The 22,911-nt window shown below is 39.5% G+C and overlaps 1 protein-coding gene across 5 annotated transcripts in view; it reads right to left on the bottom strand.

The window, feature by feature from the left end:
• The window catches only part of LOC111222842 (endophilin-B2-like), a 47,725-nt gene extending 32,053 nt beyond the window's left edge, over positions 1-15,672 (bottom strand). For 2 of the 5 annotated variants that reach the window (XM_022746702.1, XM_022746732.1), the window contains exons 1-4: positions 15,433-15,669; positions 14,747-14,888; positions 5,475-5,597; positions 4,037-4,170 (exon numbers count right to left, since the gene is read on the bottom strand). In XM_022746702.1, coding sequence (XP_022602423.1) covers positions 4,037-4,170; positions 5,475-5,597; positions 14,747-14,888; positions 15,433-15,495 — 462 coding nt within the window. In that variant the 5' untranslated portion in view covers positions 15,496-15,669. Of the gene's footprint in view, positions 1-4,036; positions 4,171-5,474; positions 5,598-14,746; positions 14,889-15,432 lie in introns of all 5 variants that reach the window. The other 3 variants (XM_022746721.1, XM_022746740.1, XM_022746711.1) reach the window with 3 other exon arrangements.
• Between the last annotated feature and the right edge of the window lie 7,239 nt (positions 15,673-22,911).

The raw sequence follows: 22,911 nt of genomic DNA, 5'->3' as shown, positions 1-22,911 counted from the left end.
TGCATGTCATTCCCCCTCTCTCTGCCTCCCCATTTCCTGTCTCTCTCTACTATCCTGTCCAATAAAGGCACAAAAGCCCAAAAAAATATACTTTAAAAAAAAGAAGTGTATTTAGATTAGGGCTGTCCCAAACGATTAATCTAGCGATTATTTTTTCGATTATTCGACTAATCTAACGATTATTTTTTTTATTAACCTAACAGTAATTTTATTGCAATTATTTTCCAGTTAGTCATTTAATATAACAATTTGCCCCGTCCAACACACACACACAAATGAAGATGCACTTTGCAGAGTCTGCAGACTACCGCACTGTTGGTGTCAAGATAAAAGTATTCCCAAACTTTGGAGGACTGTGTGCGAGCCTTTTTTGCCGCGTGTTGCTCCACACGCTCCGTCGTACTGCTGGTAGACGCCGCCATGTTGTTCAAATAGATTACACAGACGCAAATCATTCATGTAGTCAATGACTTCAATTACGTCACCGCATTGTCCCAGCCCTTGTGCTGCGCTTGTATCCGGGTAAACCAAAGACGATGGATATAAACGGTCCCATTAGAAAGTTCCGATTTTGTTCTATGAACATTTACCCTGTGTGGTTTTACACGACGCGTCGACACTAAAATTCCACGTCGAATAATTTTTATAATCGACAACGTCGATTACGTTGGATAATCGTCCCAGCCCTAATTTAGATATTGTTGGCACAAAGAGAATAAAACATATAACAACAATAACCAATGTGTTGCTTCCTGTTCTGAGAAGAGTCACTCATTATACATCTCATACTACACATATAGACACTGACTAGTGCTCACCTGGTTATAGGTTGATTTAGAGTCTAAGTCCTACATGCACTATAATTTTATTTCTGAGACAGACCTCTTTGTGTGTAAGCGACACCCTTTTAACCTAGGTGTACATACCAAAGCACCCTTCCCTTTTTTAACCTCTTGTCAAAAAAAAGTGAATTTGCCAAAATATCTGCATCAACCAACAAATCGATGATAACAACTTAAACACAAGTGTACAATTACTCAAATACAAACAGTCTCTCTTTTCTTTCCTTTCTCAGTCCAGTGAAAGGCTGAAAATGCGCAGTCTATGAATTGTATCCTTCAGTGCTCTGGCAATGATCAGTCCTACCAGGATTTCTTATGGAAGCAACAGTTCAACTCTTTCAGGAACGTCTGTCCAGTTAGCTTGGCTCGCCACAACCACTGCACTCTACCACCACTATTGTAGCGCAGAACAGCAGCAGAAGAAATCCACTCTCTTCCAAAGATGTCACATCCAACTCAAACAGGGAGACAACAGGGGGGGACCCGGCCTGAGTAGGCCAAAAAGAGGGTTAAATATACATCCTCTAGACACTTCACATTGTGGACAGGAACTATTCCACTTATCCAGCTAGTATCAAAGTTATCCACCACATTCTCCAGCGCAGTCTATCATGAGCGACACAACGTGCGTCTGACTCTGATCTCAATAGCGACAGAAGAGCGGGAGAGAGAAAAAAAAAACTAGGCGACACACCGACAGTAAAAAGAGCTCCAATTGGAGGATAAAATGTATAACCCTAGTATAGCAGGTGTAACCATGAAACCTCTGATTTTAGAGCTATTCCATTCCAATGTCACCTGAAACCACTATATATATTTCAAACACAGCACATTCACAATGAGCAATACATTTCTACCTTAATTAACTATTTTCAATAATTAACTGTTCACTAATGTTCACTAATTTTTCAACCATAAACCATTGTTTGTTTGTATTTTTGTTTCTATTCCTAATTCTAATCCTTCCTATATAGAAAATATTAATTCAGCCATAATAATTTATTGCACAGTTAAGGCCTCGTAACATGGGTTACACACACATACATTGAAAGACACACGAACACCATCACCACCTTATGGATATGAACTGTACAAGTGTCTCAACCTGGTAACACAAGTTTTTTGGAGGCTCTATGGTAGACAGCTCTACTGCCTCACACAACAATACATGCATGCACATTATCAGACACACCCAAACACCATCTTACTTTTTGGATATTCACCTTCAAAATAAGAGTCTCAACCAGGTACATAGAACTTACTGGGGTTCTGTGGGGCAGCTCTACCACACACACACACACACACACACACACACACACACACACACACACACACACACACATATATTTGGATTAACCATCAAAATAAAAGTCTCAACAGGATAAGAGGGAATTATTAGCTCTGTTGTACAAAACCTTTTGCAATTTATACTGCCAAACACAGAAGCACAGACATTTACAGACACATGCCATCCCAATGACATGGATACACTTTCAAAATAAGAGTCTCAAAAAGGTAAGAGGTAGTAAAAAGTTTGATCTTAGAAGCTATTGTCTATATGGGGATATAGTTCTATAGCTTTACTGCAGATCAACTTCTGTTAGGGAATGTATATGTATATGTACATGTCTTGCTATGGTTGTGGGGACAAGTTTGGGTTTGAAACCATCAGTGTGAGGTTATTTTGGCCAGTCTTGACAGCTTCAAATGGCTTTTGAGGGACACCTGCATTGACTGAGGTCAGTATCAGGAAATATCTCTACGACATGAATGAAACTGAAAGTAACATCCTTTGTACAGATTGAAATGTGAGGAGTGAAATACACGCACCAAGCACATTCAAAAGTTCTCCAGGAATTTTCTAGTTAGTGCCACGGGTGCTCAGCTCCGAGGCACTCCTCTACAGCTAGAATAGCTGAGAGGAGTGCCTCGGGGCAGATCCCCGAGGCATTTATTAATATTCCTTTGGGCTTAAAAACCCACAAAATTTCACCTTTTTTCTGAGTCACCTAGCTCTCTCATACCTGCACGTAGAAATTTGATTCAAACTATAAAACGGAGGAAAACTTCTGTTCTCTCCAAAACACAGCAACTGTTTTTACATAACATGTAAACTTTTCAAAGTATGACCACTCAAAGGAGGAGTGGAAATCACTTTTTCTTCAAAGTTAGAGTGATAGCGTCAGTTGGCTAGAGTGCGTGAAGCAGTAAAAAATAACATAGTTGTTGGGATTCATAAAATGTAACTTTGACAGGCAGGGTCTGCACAAAATTTAAACGGGGTTGCCGAGTCCGGCAGCAATACCTGTCTCACTCTCATTGACACCTAATGTAATCGTCTTTTTCTTTCAAAAGAATCTCACTCTGTCTTTGCACTGAGCTTACTCACTCATTTTAAGGAATATCTGAATAAAATAGAGACTGTAAGAAACTTCTGGCTTCAGTGTCTCTCACGGTGTTTTCGGTTTTTGAAAAGAAGTAACGGTTTTCTCATAATTTGCAATTGTTTGAAGCCATGTAGAAGCCAAATTCTGGGCAGATTTTCACATTGCCATGGCAACGGCAGCTCCTGACCTGACCTCTGACAGCCAAGGGCTGCGTGATGTCATCGCTACAGTGACACAGAGAAGATTTTTTACCCTAACCCTAACCCTAACCCTATCCCGGCAGTAGCCCCCGTGGCACTCAAAATTTCCCTGGAATTTTCTAGTTTTATTTATTGTACTGTAACTATTGGAAGTCTCAACATTTCCAAAGATAGACACTTTGGTAAAGGTGTGATGATAGATTTATGTCCTAGATCATACAAAGTCAGGCCAAAGTACAAAATGTGATTTTTCTATTATACTATAAAACAGAGATTAATCATCATGTTAATTTTCATTAATTAGGCGACATGAATTTTTCCATTACTATAAATGATCATGATGAAAAAAACAGCGATGAGTCATGTTCAGATGTCGACAATTAAAGTATGACACCACTTTCATGTTTGCTATGGATAAACTACAATCTGAGCCTTCTGCTGCCACAGGTCTGTCCCTGGCCCAGTGTTGTATACTGAATAAAACCATGAGAGATTATTTCTTTCAACACCATCCAGAATATGTGAAGTCAAGGGGGAAGTTTTTATGTCTTCTAATTGAATGTGACATCCCTCCTCCCTAAAATACTACTGCACCAGTAGAACTCACTGAAATGGTCTTCCAGTCTCCTTCCAGGAAGTTCCTGAGGGGGGTCAGGAAGCTGATGGCTGATGTCTGGAGGAACTCCCTCTCTGCTGCTCCTAATCTCCTCTCACATTCCCCCACCTTGATCAGAGTGCTCCCTGAAAAACATTCACCACAGAGGCTTCATTTCAAATAACACACCCCTCCTAGGCTTCAACACGTCCTCTGAAGGTACAGGATAGTTTAAGACACTGTAGTCGACAAGCCCTTGAATCTGCACCTGGCAACTGTACCTCAACTACTTCTTTCTGTGTGATGCATCAGATGTGTTACAACCCTCAACCGACACAAACTACGTGCTGCACTCCAGACGAAAATTTCTAGGTTAAAATACATAAAAATAAAACCACGTAGGCTGTTATTACCTCTGCTGTTATGCGTATTTTTGTACTAACACAGAAATCATTTGTGAAATCATAACATAAAACCACATTTTCTGGCTGAAGAAAGCCTGATGACTGATTTCAATAGTCATGCATTTGTTTCTCAAAAACAGTTTCCTTAGTTTACTACTATCTCCTTCTTTTCATCCATATTTTTGTCTTTGATTTGTATCATCACATGTTTTCAAGTCGGTTATTTGGCAATGTGTATGATGGAGACACAATGTGGACTTTTAACATTGCCTGTGTCTCTACTCAAAGCTAAATATAGATCCAATAAAAGTGCCCAAGGGAAAGGAGCCATGGGGCCATGCTCCAGTTGCTCTTTGTAATCTACACCACATGAATAATACTGTATATAGTCTGCAGCCATGTTACTGTGGCTACAACACACAGAGCACAGTGTTGTCACCTGGCTAAAGGTTGACAAGACTCTGAAATAAGAAACAAAAAGTAATTTATTTAACCAAAATGCTTCAACATTACCATGAGGTGTGTAAATGGGGCAGAAGTCAGTGGTGTGTGTGATGTGTGGTGGAGCCAATCAGAGACAAAGAAGGGAGGCTTGGGAGCAAGTTAAGCCGAGTCACATTACTTCAAAAGTTAGCTAATAAGGCAGCACTGGGGATACATGACTGATACGGCTGCTGCTCTCACTAACTCACAAACTACTGTTCATAGGACTTTTTCACAGGCAAAGTGTTAATATGTCACAGTAGAAAAAAGCAGTGAATAATAAAAATGCTGAATTCCAGCCATTACGCACTGTTGTGGAAGAAATAACCTTAGTGACTGGCAGGAAAATACCAGTTCACTGGTGCATCACTGCATTTCACTACAGAGCCAACAATCTGTACCTGGATACATCCTCATCATACAAATGAGTGAAGAAGAGCTGGCAAACTTGTATCTAGCAGTCAGGTGACCTTTCAACTTATTGGGTAGATTCTTTCTGATGTAAACAGAGGTCAAGTTTACATACAGGCTGTAAACAGAGTCATGTTGTGTTTAAGACTTACCATATGGAGAACCAAATTCCTTTGCTGCATCCTGCATATATTGACCCAGCAGCTCTCCATTGGTAATTCTGGACGGTGCCTTCCTGTCCAACTTCTCATAGAGAAACTCCTCAATTCTGGCACCTGCATACAAAGTCAAGAAGAGTTTAATCTATGGCTCAGATGCGGAAGAACCTTAAAGTTCTTGTACTCCTGATTAAATGAAAACTATACCCAAAGTTAATAATTTACACCACTGCAACAATTAGCTGATTAATACAAATGATAATTGATTAATTGTTCTGAGTCATTATTTTAATAGAGATATTATAATAGGATAACATATGAGGACATGTTGGGCACTGGGAATCATGATAGGCACTTTTTACTATTTTCTGACATTTAATATACAAAGGACTAATTGATTAACAGCGAAAATAATTGGGACTGATGATAAAAATAATAGTTGCCTGCATCCCTAATGTATTATGAGCTGCCCCTTGGTGGGGTTTTGGTTTTAAGGCAGTTTAATATGAACCACTCAAATAAACCGCTGCAGACACCACATTAATATACTGATAAACATACTGAACACTACCTGCTCAGCACAGCAGGCAGACATAGTTACAGTTACAACTACTTCTTTTTCTTAGGAGCCAATGAAGATAAAAAAAGAGTTTTGGACTTTCACCCGGTGTGTCTGCTGAATGCAAAAGAAGGCAACTGTTACTGCTAACACTGTTAGCCTTAATGATGTTATAAACTGGTGATATGTGGTGGAAGTGTATCAAGCTTCTGATACTTTTCAACCTCTTTGTGGTCCATTGATGTTTATTAATGGACGAAACAGAAGTGGCTCTAATACAATGTAAATTATCACATTATAAAACCACTATAGCTCATTTTGCAGAATTACAGTGGCTGCAGAAAGTCTTCAGACTCCATCACCTTTTGTACACTTTATTGTGTTGTAATTTATTTGTAAAATAAATTGTAAAATATTTAATTTTAAATGGATAAAATTGCTACTTTTGCACATCAGCCTACACAAACCATTCAGACCTTCTATTGCGGCTCCAACCTGTGGTCAGCTGCTTCCTGTTTGCTGTAATTATCCTTGAGATGAGTCTACAACTTGACTGGAGTCGACCTATGGCAAGCTAAATTGATTGGGCAAAGAAAGGCTCACACCTGTTTATATAAGGTCCCATGAAGCCATGAAGTCCAAGGAACTCTCTGTAGACCGACCTCCATAGTAAAATTGCTACAAGGCATAGACAACAACAAGAGTATGAATCCCTTTCTAAAGCTCTTTGTGTTCCCAGGAGAACAGTAGGAACAATAACTGAAATTGAAGAAGTCTGGAACCAGGACTGTTTTAGAGTTTGCTGTCCAGACAAACTGAGTAACCAGGAAAGGATGTTGGTCAGGGAGGAGGTCACTGTAACAGAGAGTCAGAAGTCCTTTGCAGAGATGGAGAAGCCCCCTGGAAGGACGGCCGTCTCAGCAGTTCTCCATCAATCAGGTCTTTATGGTAGAGAGTCGAGACATAAGACACTGTGAGTAAAGGACATATGAAGCCTGCTGGAGTCTGACTAAGAGCATTTAAAGACTCTGAGAGCAGGAGGAACAAGACTCTCTGGTCTGGTCAGAACTCCAAACACCATGTCTGATAGACACCAGGCACTGCTCATCACCTGGATGTTACCATCCCTATGATGAGGCATGGTGCTGTTAGGAGGGGCTTCTCAGCTGCAGGGAGAAGGAGACTGGTCAGAACTGAGAGAAGGATGAATGCAGGTCCATGAAGAAAACCTACTCCAGAGCTTCAGAGGATCTGTTAGCAAGAATGGGATAATCCACCAAAATCCAGGTGTTCAGAGCTCATAGAGACTCAGCCAAGAAGACTGGAGCTCTAACTGTTGCCAAAGAGGTCTCTACAAAGAACTGGATTAAGGGTCTGAAGACTTCAGTATTTCAGTTTTTGATTTTAAATACATTTGTAAAACTTTCTAGAAATATGTTTTCACTTTGTCATTATGGGTTATCGAGTGTAGACTGATGGGCAACAATGGCAATTTCATCCATTTACCATTAAATCTACAACACAATGAAGTGAAGGGGTCTGAAGATTTTTTGAAGACAGTGTATCACCTTCACAGTGTTCACAGTGTTGCATTTACCTGAAAGATGCTGCTGTGTCTAATTATGCTATTTCTATACTGCTGTCGGGTTGTTTGTTTATTGTGTGAAATCTTTGTCTGCAGAGAAACTTGTGAAGGAAATTCAATATTTCCCTTTGGATTTTAATTGAGTAAAAGTAAAGTTGCCCAAAACTGAGTTCTTTACATATCAAGGCAAACAGACACCCAAAGATCAAATGATCATGTTCCTTTAAAGAGCAGAAAAACAACTAAATGGATTCTCACAGCATTGGTACAGAATTATCCATTTAATAATTATATGGGAAAACGTTGACATTCAGCCACTGAAGTTTATGATAAGATACTGAAAGTCATTTTTGGGTGTAGTATTTATTTAATCAGGACATGAGAGGCATCTTCATCCAGCTGCAGTATCTGTAAATAAAAAGTAACTATTGCAGAAAAAACATGGGAGGACAAAATAACATGTACTCCTTACAATACATCAGAATGGATTAACGGGTCTCAAGAAGACTTTCACAACCATAAGTAAATGTGACGTAATGACTTGCTTCAGTATCTCTGGCACTGTCAACGCAGATGTAGTGTAAGGTTTCTGTTAGTTTGTCCACTGCCTGTGACGCCATCAGTGAATAAACGCCACACACAATAATCTCAAATCTCATAGAATAATCAAAACCTCTGACTCACCCCAACATTATAAAGAGGTGCTCTTTTGATATTAAAACCTTTTGATATTATTGATGTGACTCACATATGAATGTGACGTCTGTTAGACTTGGGTGGTATCTTTGTTTTCGTACCAAAACAGCCCCAAACATGTACAGGACTGTGCTACAGTTTTAATTTAGGTGTCTGATTGGTCCAGACTCATTCTGCAGCAGGACAATAAGTCCAAATTCAAAGCCAGAGTCATGAGGAACTGTCTTCAGACACCAGAAGAACAAGGAGTCCTGAAAGCAGATGGTCTGGTCCCCACAGAGACCTGATCTCAGCATCATGGAGTCAGTCTGGGACCACATGAAGGGACAGAAGACACTGAGACAGACTAAATCCACAGAAGAGCCAACAACCTTCCTGCTGAGTAGCTGAAGAACTGTGTCTGGTAAACCAGCCTGTGTCTGGTAAACTGAGGAGAGCTGGAGCTGGTTTAAAAGCAAAGGGGGGTCACAGCAAATACTGATTTGATTTAGGTTTAACTGCACTTGAATGAAGTAAAAAGCTATTCATCATTATTTTTTAAAAACTCCTCACTTTACTTTTAGTGCATGTACGTTGAAGTCTGATTCCCGACCTGCAAGAACCAATCAGCCAACAGTTATTTAGTTCATCAAAGTGTATTAATCACAGTGGATTAATTATCCATATATTTTTCTCAGAAGTCTGAAACTGAGCTAAAAGACAGGCCAATATTGGACTTATCTATATTCTCCAGACCCAGTGTATATATTATTATATAATCAGCATATACCAACCTTTATCAATAAACAAAAAAATATGCTGACGCAGATATAAATCAAAACTAAAATCTGCATGTGTGGCAGCAGTGAGCACTCTCTCATTGCCAATCTACAGAAAAAATTCACACTTGTCACCTGAGAAGAAGAAGTTGAGTGTTCAAAACCAGAACCAGATATCATATGGAGACAGATCGTGGTCCAGCTTACTCTCTACGGTTTGTTTAGAAAAGCTGTCACTGATCTGTGGTGCAGACCTCCCAGAATGTTGCTGAGAAATTAAACGCAATGGATCCTCATAGCCTAAATAGTTTATTCACCTTTAAAACTAAAGTATCTGTCAGCTCGTAACAACACCTCACTGCTTCTGACTGTTGTTGTCAATGCAGAACTTCTGGTTGTGAGTGTTGTTTCTTGTGGGTGGAGGTGGAGGACTATTGTCTTTACATTGGTGATCGCATGATGTGTCTTTTACAAAGAAAGAGCTCACTACTGTCACATGCTTTTTTCGGTATCAAATCAGCTGATTTGATAACCCTCTGATTCTAAATAAAGTTGTCTGAGACATCTTCACATAAGGCTTTGTCTATTGTTTGCTGTGTGCTGCCTGTTTCCTGCACCTGAATGAACCTCGGTGTAGGAGAAGCTTGCCTCCTTTTTCTGATGAAATATTGGACTTTTAATCGTCAGGTGGTCAGAAAAATGAAGCTTCAGTTCCAACAGATTTCCTGCCCCCTAGTGGACACAAGTAAATTAAAGCTGCTTAAAACAGCAACAACTGTCATTTTAAACCGGTGTAGTACTTGTGAGGATTTTAAAACTCCTTATTACCAAAACACTACCCAAGTCTAATGTCTGTCACACAGGATAAATTAATACCATGGAATAGCATCACCGATATTTACAAAGCTATAATTAAAGTAAACATTTTTCACAAGTACATTTTGGAGATGATGTGTGAGTTTTAATCCAAGAAGTTTAGTGATCCCAGAGGAAAACAAAGCAGGGGGTATCTCTCAAAATAATTAATAATTAATGAGCCCCCTTCACATGTCCACAACATCTAAAAATATTTAGACACAATGTTAAAAAGCCTCATGTCGAGGTAGAGACCTTTGATCAGAGCATGTTTCTTTATTGCTCACATACTTGTTATTGATCAACTCTACAAAATCAATTCTGCTGTTAATCGTGCTCTAATGACACTAAGGGTCACGACTTGTTTTGGTCAAACTGATGCAGGAAATTCACTGAGGTTTTAAGAGATGCCTCAGTAATCAGCTGACTGACAGGTCCAACTGTACTTGTGGAAAACTGTATGTGGCGGTAGAAACCGTAGTTACCGTCTGTAACTATGGTTCATATACTCAAACACAGACACACTACACACAACCAGGCTGGAGCAATGAGGAGAACCTGTTCAACAAGGAGATGATGTGAGGAAATATAAACAGGCTTAGAGGGAAGTATGTGAAACAAGGGCAGCCCTGCCCTGATTCTGGATCAGCTTCTGCTCTTCTATCTTTGTTTCTATCATTTCATTTTCTCTCTGATGAGGTTAAATATGATAACATTGTTTTCTGTCCACATTCTGCACTAAAACATAAAAAACTTAATATTAGCATTTAACTCCTTCCTTGAACTTCAATGAGGTGTTAGTGGCACATTTGTGGCCAAGGCTCATGTTGTTATGTTGACTGTTCTCAGACTCACTTCTGATCCCAGCTTCCATAAAGAGCGACTAGATTCAGAACAGTAAACTAGTTTGGAAGAGAGCACAGCCTGTGTAAACAGTTGTATTAGGGGAAATGTAGGATCCAGTGTTTCTGGAGAAGTTACTGGATCAAAAAACGATCTTCAGGAACTCTTTGGCAGGGAAAAAGTGATTTAGTGGAGAATAGTGGTATAGGGTTAGAGTTATATATATATATATATATGTGTGTGTGTAAGTTTTGTTATTGCTACATAGCTAACGTTAGCATTAACATACATTTACTTACCAGTTGAGCTTCAGCCTCATTGTGTTTACAATACAAGAGGTTATTTTATACGTCCTCTGAGCAGATACTTCTTCAGGGCAGACTGGACAATAAAGTGACTTGGTATCAGAAAGTGATGAGATAGTCAAACTCGGGCTAGCCAGTTAGCATGCTAACTTCAGTAGAAGAAAAGACATGACAGAAACTAGAGTTTCACCTCTGGCGACAGCTGTTGGTGAGTAAAGGAATGAAGTCTGATGCTGAACTCACACAGTTCTTCTAGACTGAAAAGTAAACAGCTGTTAATGCGTTAGCTATGTAACAATAGCAAAAACTTACATATAGCTCCTTTAATTGCATCACATCTGGATATGATTTGTATGGTTTCTATTCTATTTTCTGTACTGGGTGCAGTCAATGTTTTTAACTGTTTCCACCCTGATGAGGATGTTGTGATCTCTGAGGTCTGCTTCTCTAACTAATACACCCTTCTGTTAATGTCCTGTTTCTCTTTGCTTTGCCTAAGAACCTGAAGAACATGACCAGTTTTTATCTTTAAAAGCATCTAAAGGTTCTCCTCCATTTCTTTTCTGTGTATTTTGAACTAAGGGAAAATTTTTCTTTGTAGGTTTGGCACTCAGTTTGAAGTTTGGCCTAAGCCAGACATGACGATTTCTCAAATCCAACAAATCAAACTATGAGTTGTTTCTCTTATTTTGAACATGGACAAAATAGCCAGTTGTCATGCTTCAGCTTTATAGCAAGGTGAAGATGAGAAAGACAAGATAAAGACTAAATTAAACCGCGTGGTAAGAGCCAGTGAAACAGAGGTTTAATTAAAAAGGAGTTTGACATAAACTATCTTTAACCCACATAAATCGTGTGCTGACACAATCAGCTGTGAGCCAGAATAGACTGGTTATGTCCTGCTGGAAGTGATCAGCCCTGAAGTCACATTGATGCTCTGAGTCTCAGAGCATTAAAAATGTATTTCACAGCCAGCTTTGATCTCAGCACCATATTTAGTCCTGTTAATGTTCATCAATGACTTCTCTTCTAACTCTAATTCAAAGGCATGAAAGATGTACACAGCGGGGGACCAGAGTCGGGAGGCAGGATACTCACCAGTGTGATCAACTGTAGCATGTTGAATCAAAAAGTCACACATTAGAGCTCCCACTCTCCAGTATGTCATCTCATATAAACCTAGAAATAATGCTAATACGCTGCATTAGGACCGTACCAGTGGTATTGGGTATTGTATGTTTCAGCTATGAATTTCATTTGGCTTTATCTTTTTGTCAAAGCTGCATTTGCAAGCTGTAGCCTTTCTGTGGATTCCTATAATATTTGGTGGCAGCAGTGCCAGTATATGGAAGGACAAACAGTGGCTTCAGGGAGTTTACAGATGCTTTATTGTGTTATAGATTTAACAGTAAATGGGTGATACATTGTGTTTTCTGATTAAGACATGTGGGATGATATGTTGATATTATTCAGGTGCAAGCAGCTAATTCAAAATATGCGTCTCAGTTGGGGTTTTTACAGCAGGTTGTGTCACTCTTGCCCCTCTTGCCCTTTACAATAAGCACAAACCGACTAGACTTGTGAGACTGGAATGGAGATACATGCCAAAAAGAAAAACCCACATTCCTGGACAGAAGAGGAAACACACCTATTTTTAAACATAATGAAAGAATATTCCTCTTCATTAGGCGTGTAAACAGCTTAATAAGAATACTGTCTTTTTCAGAATAAGAGCGAAAACTGGAAAAGCTTGTGCATGTTAAAATAGTGACTATAATGTTTGTCCCAGGCCTGACAGGATAATCACGTTTTCCTGACCTCGATATTTCCCTTTGAGTTTTCATGTATGTTTGTTTACATAAGCATGTCACCACCACAGCAGGGTTTGACTGTATGTCCACATGGTTTCAGAACTGCACTCCACAGATCAGGTGTGGGAACACTTTGGGTTTAAGCTGGATGAGAGTTTCTCATACACCGGCTCTATCGGCCAACAGGTAGATAACATCACTGTTTCAACACCTTACCTCACTCTTCAAACTAATTCCTTTTTTCTAAGTTGCTGCACTGCAGTAACTGAGTGGAGACTAGACGATTCTGTGTGCAGCTGACTGTGGGGCGTTTAGGGGACATCTGTAAATTGCAGCTACAGAAAATAACCTGGGTTACACTATCAGCATGAGTCTACGCATCATTCACACACCACCACAGGTAAATTCTCAACTATTGCTATTTATAATATTTAATATTTTTACACATCCCAATTCCAGTGTCTCAATTAAAAGTTTATTGTTCTTTAAAAATGTCTCCTCACATTATTATACTATTATCATTATATCAGAGGCATAAAATGGTCTTGACAATAATATTGTTTATCAGAATTATTTCTGTGACAATATGTTGTTCAATAAAAGAAGTTATCATGACAGACCCTGATGCACCTGATCAGAGTGAAGAATCTGAATCCTTTTGTGAATGAGAGATTACAGTTTTTAATTGAAAAAATGGAAGGTGTAATAAGCTAAGGCTTCAGCCTAAAGCTTTTCAGTCCTGTTTTGTTTCTTGTTTAAAAAATAATTAACTTAATGTTTATTTATTGTCTATCTACCAGTGTATTTGAGTTTTATGAATTGGAAAATGATCAAAAAATTTAAATGAAATAAAAGAAATGCAAAAATAATTAAAACTATGTTTTCACTTGGTTATTATGATTATTGAGTGTAGACTGGAAACTTTAAAATGAAATCTACAACATAATAAAGTGTGTAAAAAGTGAAGGGGTCTGAATACTTTCTGAAGCCACTGAACATTCAACACATTTGATAGATTCATGTTGAGCATTTTGGTCAGAAACACCAAATGTAAACATGTTTATAAGAAAACTATACAGGACACATTTAAAACCTTCTGTCACTGCCATTGACTGAGGTCCCAGCTGTGTGTAGCTGTGTGTAGCTCTGTGTGTAGCTCTGTATTTGTACACTAATTGTAATCATAAAACTTGACCAGACCAACAGGGAGAAAATCAATATTATACCTGCAACTTATTTATCATGTGACAGGACTTCACTTTGACACAAAAATAAAGTTATGACTTTAAGTTTGCGTCCCAACATGGTCAGAAGTAATAGAGCATACGCTATTTCTAGTTAATGTGTGAAAGCATGCAATGCCACCAGTGTGGACCTGTCAGGATCATATGATTTGGTTTAAGTATTAAACTGCATATTAACTAGTGCTACTACTATTGTATTGTCTTATTGTCAATTGTCTAATTAATGACACTGATGGCAAAAAGAAATACAAAATTCACTGGGTTAGACTGTTTGTCACAGTCATTATAATAATGTTCTGTGACTGTTGTTTGATCAATCCAGAATACGTTGCTTCATTTTTCCATCAGTGTAAACAAGTCCAGCTTTACTCTGTTGGACTTTATTGATGTTTGCACCACATGGCAAATATCTTGTACATGATGTGTCTCTTGTTAATAAAATCTGTAACCACTATTACAGTGCTTCACTAATGAGCTAATTATCCCCTTATGCTGCATTTTACAGCAGTCATTTATCTTCTATAGCAAAAAACACCAGTACAGCAGTAGCTATGCTTGAAGGCAACATGTACTTCACAATAATGATAGGTCTGGTGTAATTGTGTCATACTTGGGTTGGGCTGCAGTAGGACCTCCGTTTGTCTGTAGATTTTCTCAGTCCAGTTTTTGGTGCAGTCTGCACGGCTCATCAGGTTCTCAAAGTGAGCGTCCAGCTCAGTCTTCTCCGCCTGGCCCAACTTCTCCTCTGTGAACTGAGAAGACACACAACAACACACTCGCACAGGTGAACACAACTGGGTGGCTTCTCATCTGTTATTATTAAAAGCTTAAGGAATCCGGAATGACATCAGACCGGGTCCAGTGCACGACCCGTTCCTGCTCAGCTGACATCCTCTTCCGTTCTCTCACACTTGTCCCCCATCAAACTCACCCAAATGAATAAAAGATGATAAAACATGTGATACACCTATTACAGTTTACTTTAGATTTTTTTTAACCGACTCCGTGGTTGTTTTTGTTTTAGCAACCGTTACGTTAGCTTGACTTAACATTAAAGTGGCTAACAACACTGTCAGTAACAGCATTTAATTATAATGTCGGCATTCTACCGTTATCAGGACGTCACTGAATATTAAGTAACAGTGTGTTTTTCTATCTTAACATGTACCCCAGCGTTAGCTCAGACACTGTAACATAACGTTAGCTCAGATACTGTAGTAACGTTAGCTCAGACACTGTACCGTAACGTTAGCTCAGACACTGTGGTAGCACTAGCTCAGGTCAGCGTTTCGTTACCTGGACGGCTCGTGTGAAAAACAGTCCGGCACCGGAGGCTAATTTCTTCACGTTAAAATCCATTTTATTTGGACCAGCTAGCTACTGATGTGACACTGGAAGCAGACTACTCGATACCAACTGTTGTGGCATACATCAGAAATCACGTGACCACCGCGGACGAGGGGTCTTAAAGCGGAAATGAAACATGCATGTTTTTGGCACTGGTAGTGAGGAAATTTATTAGAAAAACCAACTTGCCTAAAATCTGATATTAAAAATTGTGAAAATACAAATCTGACTAATTTATTTTCGTAGTTTCTTATTGATAGCTAACTAGCGAGCAGCCATTTTGGTGTGACGTCATTGCCTACGTAACGGGGTTGGTTGGGTGCGTTGGCCAGTGAAGACAGTGAAGCATTTCTGAACCGAGTTAAACTGGAAATGGAGGACGACGAAGTTGAAGGGACTGTTGAGGCCGTGATTAGTCTGCTTGCGTATGCATTCGAGCCCATACGGCGGGGGAACCGAGCAGTGATAGCGTTGCCGGTGGAAGAAGTCGTGGAGCCGGTCGTTTGGGGTGAAGAGCGGGTCGGCAACACTACCTGGTGTCGGTGTGGCGGTTGTCCGCCGATGCCCACCGTGTCAGAGTCCATGCTGTCAGGAGGCTGGTCTGGAGCACGTTTTGCGTGGTCATTCCTGCATCACCGTGGAGTGTACATTCAGCATACTATGCCGGGAGGTGGACGTGTTGGAGGTGGCAATGCTGTCACTGAAAGATGTCCGAGCTGAATCACTGGAGCGCCCTGTCAATAGCAGGTAAGTCGAGCTAGCTGTAACCGCCGGTGAATATGCAGTAAAGTTAAATAAAACAAATACACGCTACATGGTGCGAACAATTTTTTCCATGTGCAGTTTGTTTACATAGTTGTTTTCTGACCGTCAAGTTTTTTGTTTAATGTCGCTCCCCCAGTACTAATTACTAGCTAAACCCTAGTTAGCTGATTGACGCTAACAGCTGTTACCAAAAACAATGACGGTACCGAACGTTAGTTCGGGGGTTCACAGGTTCACATATAGCGGTCTAGGTTACATACCGCTAATGGTGAACGAGCCAGTGTGATGCAAAACATGTCTGAGAGGTCTGACATGATAATGCCACATGACCGCTTTCTATGTTAGTTTGTTTACGTTACATTGCACAGAATGTTATGAAACCAACGTTTTGTTGGCTATTCAGACATTCAGCCGGGTTCATCATCAATAAGTTTTGTTTGAGATCATCAATACACAGAAAGCGTATTCCGGAATCTGAAAGAAATGATTCACAATTTTGTAATTTATAGGAGATATGGAATAATACATATATTATACATACAAGTGGATATGAAGCAGTCAATCAAGTTAACATGATTTACTGAATGAATTTCCATTCTAATCAACAATTATATAACATACATGACAAAATGTAAACATAAAAGAAAATAGAAGCCCCATTATATCTGTTATGGCAACAGACAGCTAGTTTATGAACTTATTAATTTTGATACTGCATGAATAGCAAAAGGATCTGGAGAGGGAATGTATGAATTCATGTGGAATAAATGTATGAATAAAAAGTTAATGCATGCACACTTACTCTGAGCCACAGAAGTTTAATAATATCGAACAGACATTTTATATATAAACATATCAGATTTGTCATCCCATATATCAGAATATATTGAAAGCTAACTAATACATTTCTTTTTCATCAGTCTCTTTAGGTTGACTGCATACAGGCAGTTTACCCTTTGGGCCAGGGGCCATTTGGGGAAGAAGAACCGGATCCCGATTCCAGCCTGTGTCGTCAGCGCCATTAGGGCTGTTTTCCCCTCCCCGGAATATCGTGGCTTTGAGTACGCCTACATTTATGATGATTTTTAAGTGTTAGATATGATTTACTTTAATATTTTATGAATTGTTTTTATTTTATTGTTTTGCTGTTCTAATAAATATTTGAAGGTTTACTATCATTTTAAATAATTATAATTATTATAGTGATTTAATGACAAGAGCTTCTCTGACACTGAACTGAGCTCAGACTTGCACTGATATTATTATTGTGGGAATTTCACACTCATCATTGCTGCCTCCAAGAAAGACTTATTCCAGGTGGGATAGAGAGACTGAACTATATAATATAATATATAATATACATAGGTGATTTGAACAGTAAACAGAGATTGGAGACTGGATTAGAATCTCAAAAAAGAATCTAAAAATACAAATGTAATACAACAACAATAATAATAATGCTTGTTAAATCAAAAGAACATTCTACAGGGTTCATACAGTAATGGAAATCCATAGAACTCTGAATTTGAACATTTATTTTGTCAAAATTAATTGTGATATACAATCATGGAACAATTATGGAATTTCATTTTTCAAAATGTATAGGAACCCTGTGTGAGTGATTTCATCAGTCACTTTAACTGGTTAACTAATCATTTAGTGGTTTTTTTAGTGGTTTTCTTTCTGCTCTTCCTCAGTGAGCTGTGTTACGGGGCTGTGAGGATGCAAATCTGCTCAGATATTTGGCAACAGACAGAGCTTTGTCTGGTTTTTCCACACCTTTGTGCTGGGCCAGGGTGATAAGAGTCTCAGTCTTCAGCTCCTGCAATGCTGCCCGGATGGATGTTGAGTTGCACCTTTTGATCACTCCTGCCACAATGTTCTTCCTGAAGGTATAATCCTTGTCCACCTTCAGTGGGGTCACCACATACTGTTGAGCAGCCTTGGAGTACTGGTGCTTATGTTGCTCCTCACCTTCCTTTGTTGTAGCTATCTCCCTGTTCACATTATTGTTGTAATCCAGTGCAGCAACACGCAGACGTGACTCCAAACTCTCCCTCAGAAATTCTTCCTTTTTGTGGCGTACTTTGTGTACAGGGAGTGGAGACTTTCCAGCTGTCCCGTGTGAATGCCCAGTGTAGTCTTTTCCAGTTTCTTCAGGAACTGTTTGTCAAGCACTATCTTCTGCAGGTCCTGAAAGGCAGCAGAGCTAGGGAGGAGCCATGGGCGCTGACTCTGTTCTTCAGGAGTGTAGGTAGGGTGCGCACACTTGGTCATTGTCTCACCAGACACCCAGTGGTGCACATTTGTAATGTGATGCAGGATTGAGATCCACTTCTCTTTTAACTTTGTCACACTTCCCTCACATGTTGTGACACAAAACCAGAAGTGATTTGTGATCATTCTGATCCACTCAAACAAGTCCTCGTTGTGGCACTGCAGCAGTCGTTTTTTGACGGACTTCACGATGTGCCAGAGGTCATATTCATGCTGTATGCTTTTATGTTCCAGACGCATGACTTTCTGCACAGATGGGTGGCAGTTGGTTGCCAGAACAGATATGGTCATATCATACTCTCTCAACTTGGAAAGGCACCTCTCCAGACCATCCACCTCAAGCCAATAGCTGTTCTTCACCTCTGTGACTTTTACAGTTTCCTGTGCCACCACCAACTTTGACTTGATGTCCATGAGCAAGTAGGTTCCATATGAAGCATTGTGACCCGGGCTATCATATCTGGAGTCTCCTGACATGATTAGCAGCTCATCGCATAAGGCACTCAGTACAGCCTCATTGTGTACTGTCCAGGCACTGCTGATCTCTGGGATGACATAGGCCTTCTGTATGTTGAACCACTGTATTTTTGAGATGGTTTCCAGACCAATGGTGTCACACACCTCCATGAATGGACTGCACTCGTTTCCAGTGACAAATACAGCAGCAGGGACAGAAACATTGCATTCCATTATTCCTCTAACTAAAGGCTGGGAAGGCCACATCATGGCCATCAATGCATTCCGTCTTAATCCTAAACCCAAATCCACTTTTGATCACTGTTGGTGGCCTCACTAAACATTTGCCACAACCTTCCTGTTGGCACACATGAAAGAGCTTCAACAATTCTCTTGTCGACACAATACTTTTTCCCTCTTGTGAAACATTTAGTTCCTCATCCTCAACATCACTGACACTTTGAGCCTCATCACTGATGCTTCCCTCACTACTCAACTCAAACTCATCATCACTGGCATTATCTTGACCCTCTTCCATTAAGCTTTCTTCCTCAGACTCTTCACATCCCTCACTGCTAAGGTCGAGATCTTGCTGAGATGATGGTGCCCTAGCTGGGGACATGCCTTCCACAGATGTACTGTATGAATGGTCATTGTTTATTACTCGGTTGGTAAGTATGTCATCTGTCAAAGTGCCTGTGCAAATGTATTGTTTATTGCCTCCCTCTTCTGTATCCTTTTCAAAAGCATCAGTCTGGGTGCTGACACTGATTGTCAGGGTGCGGACTCTGCCTGTCTCCTGCTCTATCTCCTCACTGATGTCAGCCTCTGGGAGTTTACTGCTGGCCACTAGTTGCATGCATGTCTGCCTAACCTGTAAACACAAATTTGTTTTTAGGTACACAATGATGTTGACAGCATGAAAGACTTTGTACTTACATCCTGACTACTGAATTAAAGTATCATATACCTAAACACTTTTTGTTGTGTTATTCTTACAATAACCATGCATAGAAAACTACCCAATGTTTCCTGTATTTTGTTGCAGTGGTGGTTGGGGGTAATAGTTTTTGGTTCAATGTTCATACCAGTTGTGGCTGTAGTGCTGGTTGAATGACTAAAATTACTTTTATTTGGTGTTGGAGATGTTGAACAAAATTATGATGTTAATATCACATTTCTTGTAGAAGCCAGAAACAAATGTCACTACTGTGTTTTTGTCACTGACCTGACATCTTTTCTCTCTAGTGCCTATTTTTCCACCTGCCTTGCACTAATATACAGTGTATTATAGTATATTAGAGTATATTAACACCATTGAACAGTGTATAATCAGTAAATAGTATATTATGGTTATATCTAGTAGTGATTTATGTCAAGTGGCTGCTTTTAATTTTTAATTTCCTCTCGGGATTAATAACGTTATCTATCTCTCTGTCTAACCCTAACCCATCCATAGGTACATAGTTACTAGAACTAGTTTTTATAGTCATCTGTCATGAAGTGGCGTTATTGCAGTCCAGGACCAAAAGAGGGCTCCAGTGCAATTTGAATAGTATCTAAAATACGTAAATTTCAGTAAAAGGCGAAACATTTCCTTATGCATAAATATATTATTTTGCCTACTGTCGCTTCTATTGGTTCATATTGCTGATTTATTATTGTTATGGTCATGTTGGTCATGAATAAAACCAGTGCAGTAGCGAGCAGGCAGAGCGGACATCAGCCAATAAAAAATGCTTATTTTGTTGTGAGCCAATTCCGGTGTGGTTAAAAAAAAAACAAGTCAGGTCTCCAGCGGTTTCCTGGATGGACAGTCAGATTTAGCTTGAAAAAAGTAAGAATTGCTCCAAAAGTTAATTATTGTGCGTTCACATTGGTTTGTGGTGGGTACGATATTTTTTTTCAATTTGCCACTACACGTGTGATGGCTTTTCGGCAGTCTGGCCATGTGAAGGAAGGGGTCAGCCCTATGTTCCCACAGCCTGATGTTCCCACATTTCTAAGAATGTTTTGAAAATTAGGCCCTATTTTCCCACAGTCTTATATGTTCCCATAAGCCCATGTCCACACTAACCCGGGTAATATTTATCCGGTTAGCCCTTCCGTCCACATTAGAACGGTGAATTCCGAAACTGAAAACGATGCTTTACAAAAACGATTGCTGAGGTGGATAAATGTGAAGACGCCGTGGAACGTGGATGCAAAGCGTTCTGAAAACGATTAGTGTGGATGGAGATCGTTTTCATTGTGAATGTGCATTTTTATATTTACCCGGGTTAATGTGGACAAGGCCTAAGATTTTTCTCAAAAGGAAACCCTATGGTCCCATATTTCTTAACATAGGGCTGTGGGAACATAGACACACTCCCTGAAGGAAAAGCTAGCAAAAAAACTTTATTGCACGCATTGCAAGAAGAAACAAGATAATGGTGAGGAAGATAACGGAACTTTGGATAACGTCTGTGGATTATAACGTTTGGAGTATAAAGTCTGGAGTGTCTGAAGAGAAAAGATCTTGTCCTCTAGGTAATCATCATCCAAAAAATGTTCACTGCATACCCTGGAGTTAGTGCCCATCGTCGGGCTCTCTCTCTTCAGTGCCGCCGACCAGTGCAGCAGGACTGCTCTTCATTCGACAGTTTTGTCCTTGGCTTTAACTCCGTAAAACTCATTTTTACATCCAGGAGCGATACAATAGTGGCCTCCCTTTTGTCTTCTCCTGTCCTGTGGCTCCTCAGTCTCCATCTTCCACTGTCTCTGTCCTCCGCTATCTCCGTCTTTCACTATCTATCTTACACTATATCTACCTTTCACTATTTATCTTACACTATATCTATTGGAGCTTATATTTTCTCTTATATGTTTACATTTGTCATATTTGTTATATAATTGTTGATTAGAGTGGAAATCCATTTAGTAAATCACGTTAACTTGATTGACTGCTTCATTTCCACTTTAATGTGTATCACTGACAAAATATTTGAAATGCAATGTAGTGGTTAAGTATCTTTAAATGCAGAACATTTCTGTATTTTGACAACTTACTAATGATAACAATGCTGTTTCATTATGAGTATGTATTAACTTTTTCCGCTAATGTAACACCTAAGGTTGGCCAGATGATGTCAGCATTTTGCCTGTGCTTAAAAAAGCTGTATCGTTTATATTCAATGCTGCTGTAACATTGAACAATGCAATACAGCCTGAAGGTTTTCTGTGCGTGCCAGAATTGGGCCAGATGTGGAAGTAGCATCTGACAATCCTGCTGTATATGAGCCAGAAAAAATCATAAAGTGACCTCATAACATTCCTAGGAATTTATAAGGTCTTTGAGCCAGGCTCAAAGTCCATATCGCTGTTGGTTGGTGTGATGGAAATCTGAAAATGAAAAGTTGACAAAATGATCAAGTTGTCTTGATATATTTTAATAAGAGCTTTGCAAAGGATCACTCACACAGACTGATATCTATCTTTGATACATCAAAACTGTCTAACTGTCATAAAGGAGCAGCTGCGTGCTTTGGGACAAGAATCCCAAAGTTTGTAACGGATAGTACCAGATAAGGAGTTTACATGTGAAGACAGATTCATAGTACCAAATAAGGATTATCAATGTGAGGACAGAGTCATGTCCAAGGTTATACAAAGCCAGACCATACAAAGTGCAAAATATAATTTTTTAATTACATTGGTGAGAAATGCAAACTTTGTCTTTCACAAGTCCACACCTCCACGGCCCAGGTGGACATTACCTCATGTGTTCTCAATACAGCCCCCAACAGATGGTGCTCGGCTGTCAGACCATTTAGGCGTAGTGGCCAAATCAGGTTGTCCTCTGTAATCTTGTCCCCAACATTTGCTACAAAAAGTCTGGTCATCACCCAACAAATGTGATCAATACTAAAATAAAAGAAACATCTAAAAAAA

This window comes from Seriola dumerili, unplaced genomic scaffold (genome assembly GCF_002260705.1).
Source record: "Seriola dumerili isolate Sdu_G_001 unplaced genomic scaffold, Sdu_1.0 BDQW01000008.1, whole genome shotgun sequence".
In the NCBI taxonomy this organism is placed as follows: domain Eukaryota; kingdom Metazoa; phylum Chordata; class Actinopteri; order Carangiformes; family Carangidae; genus Seriola; species Seriola dumerili.
This window is presented reverse-complemented; position numbering and strand designations above follow the sequence as displayed.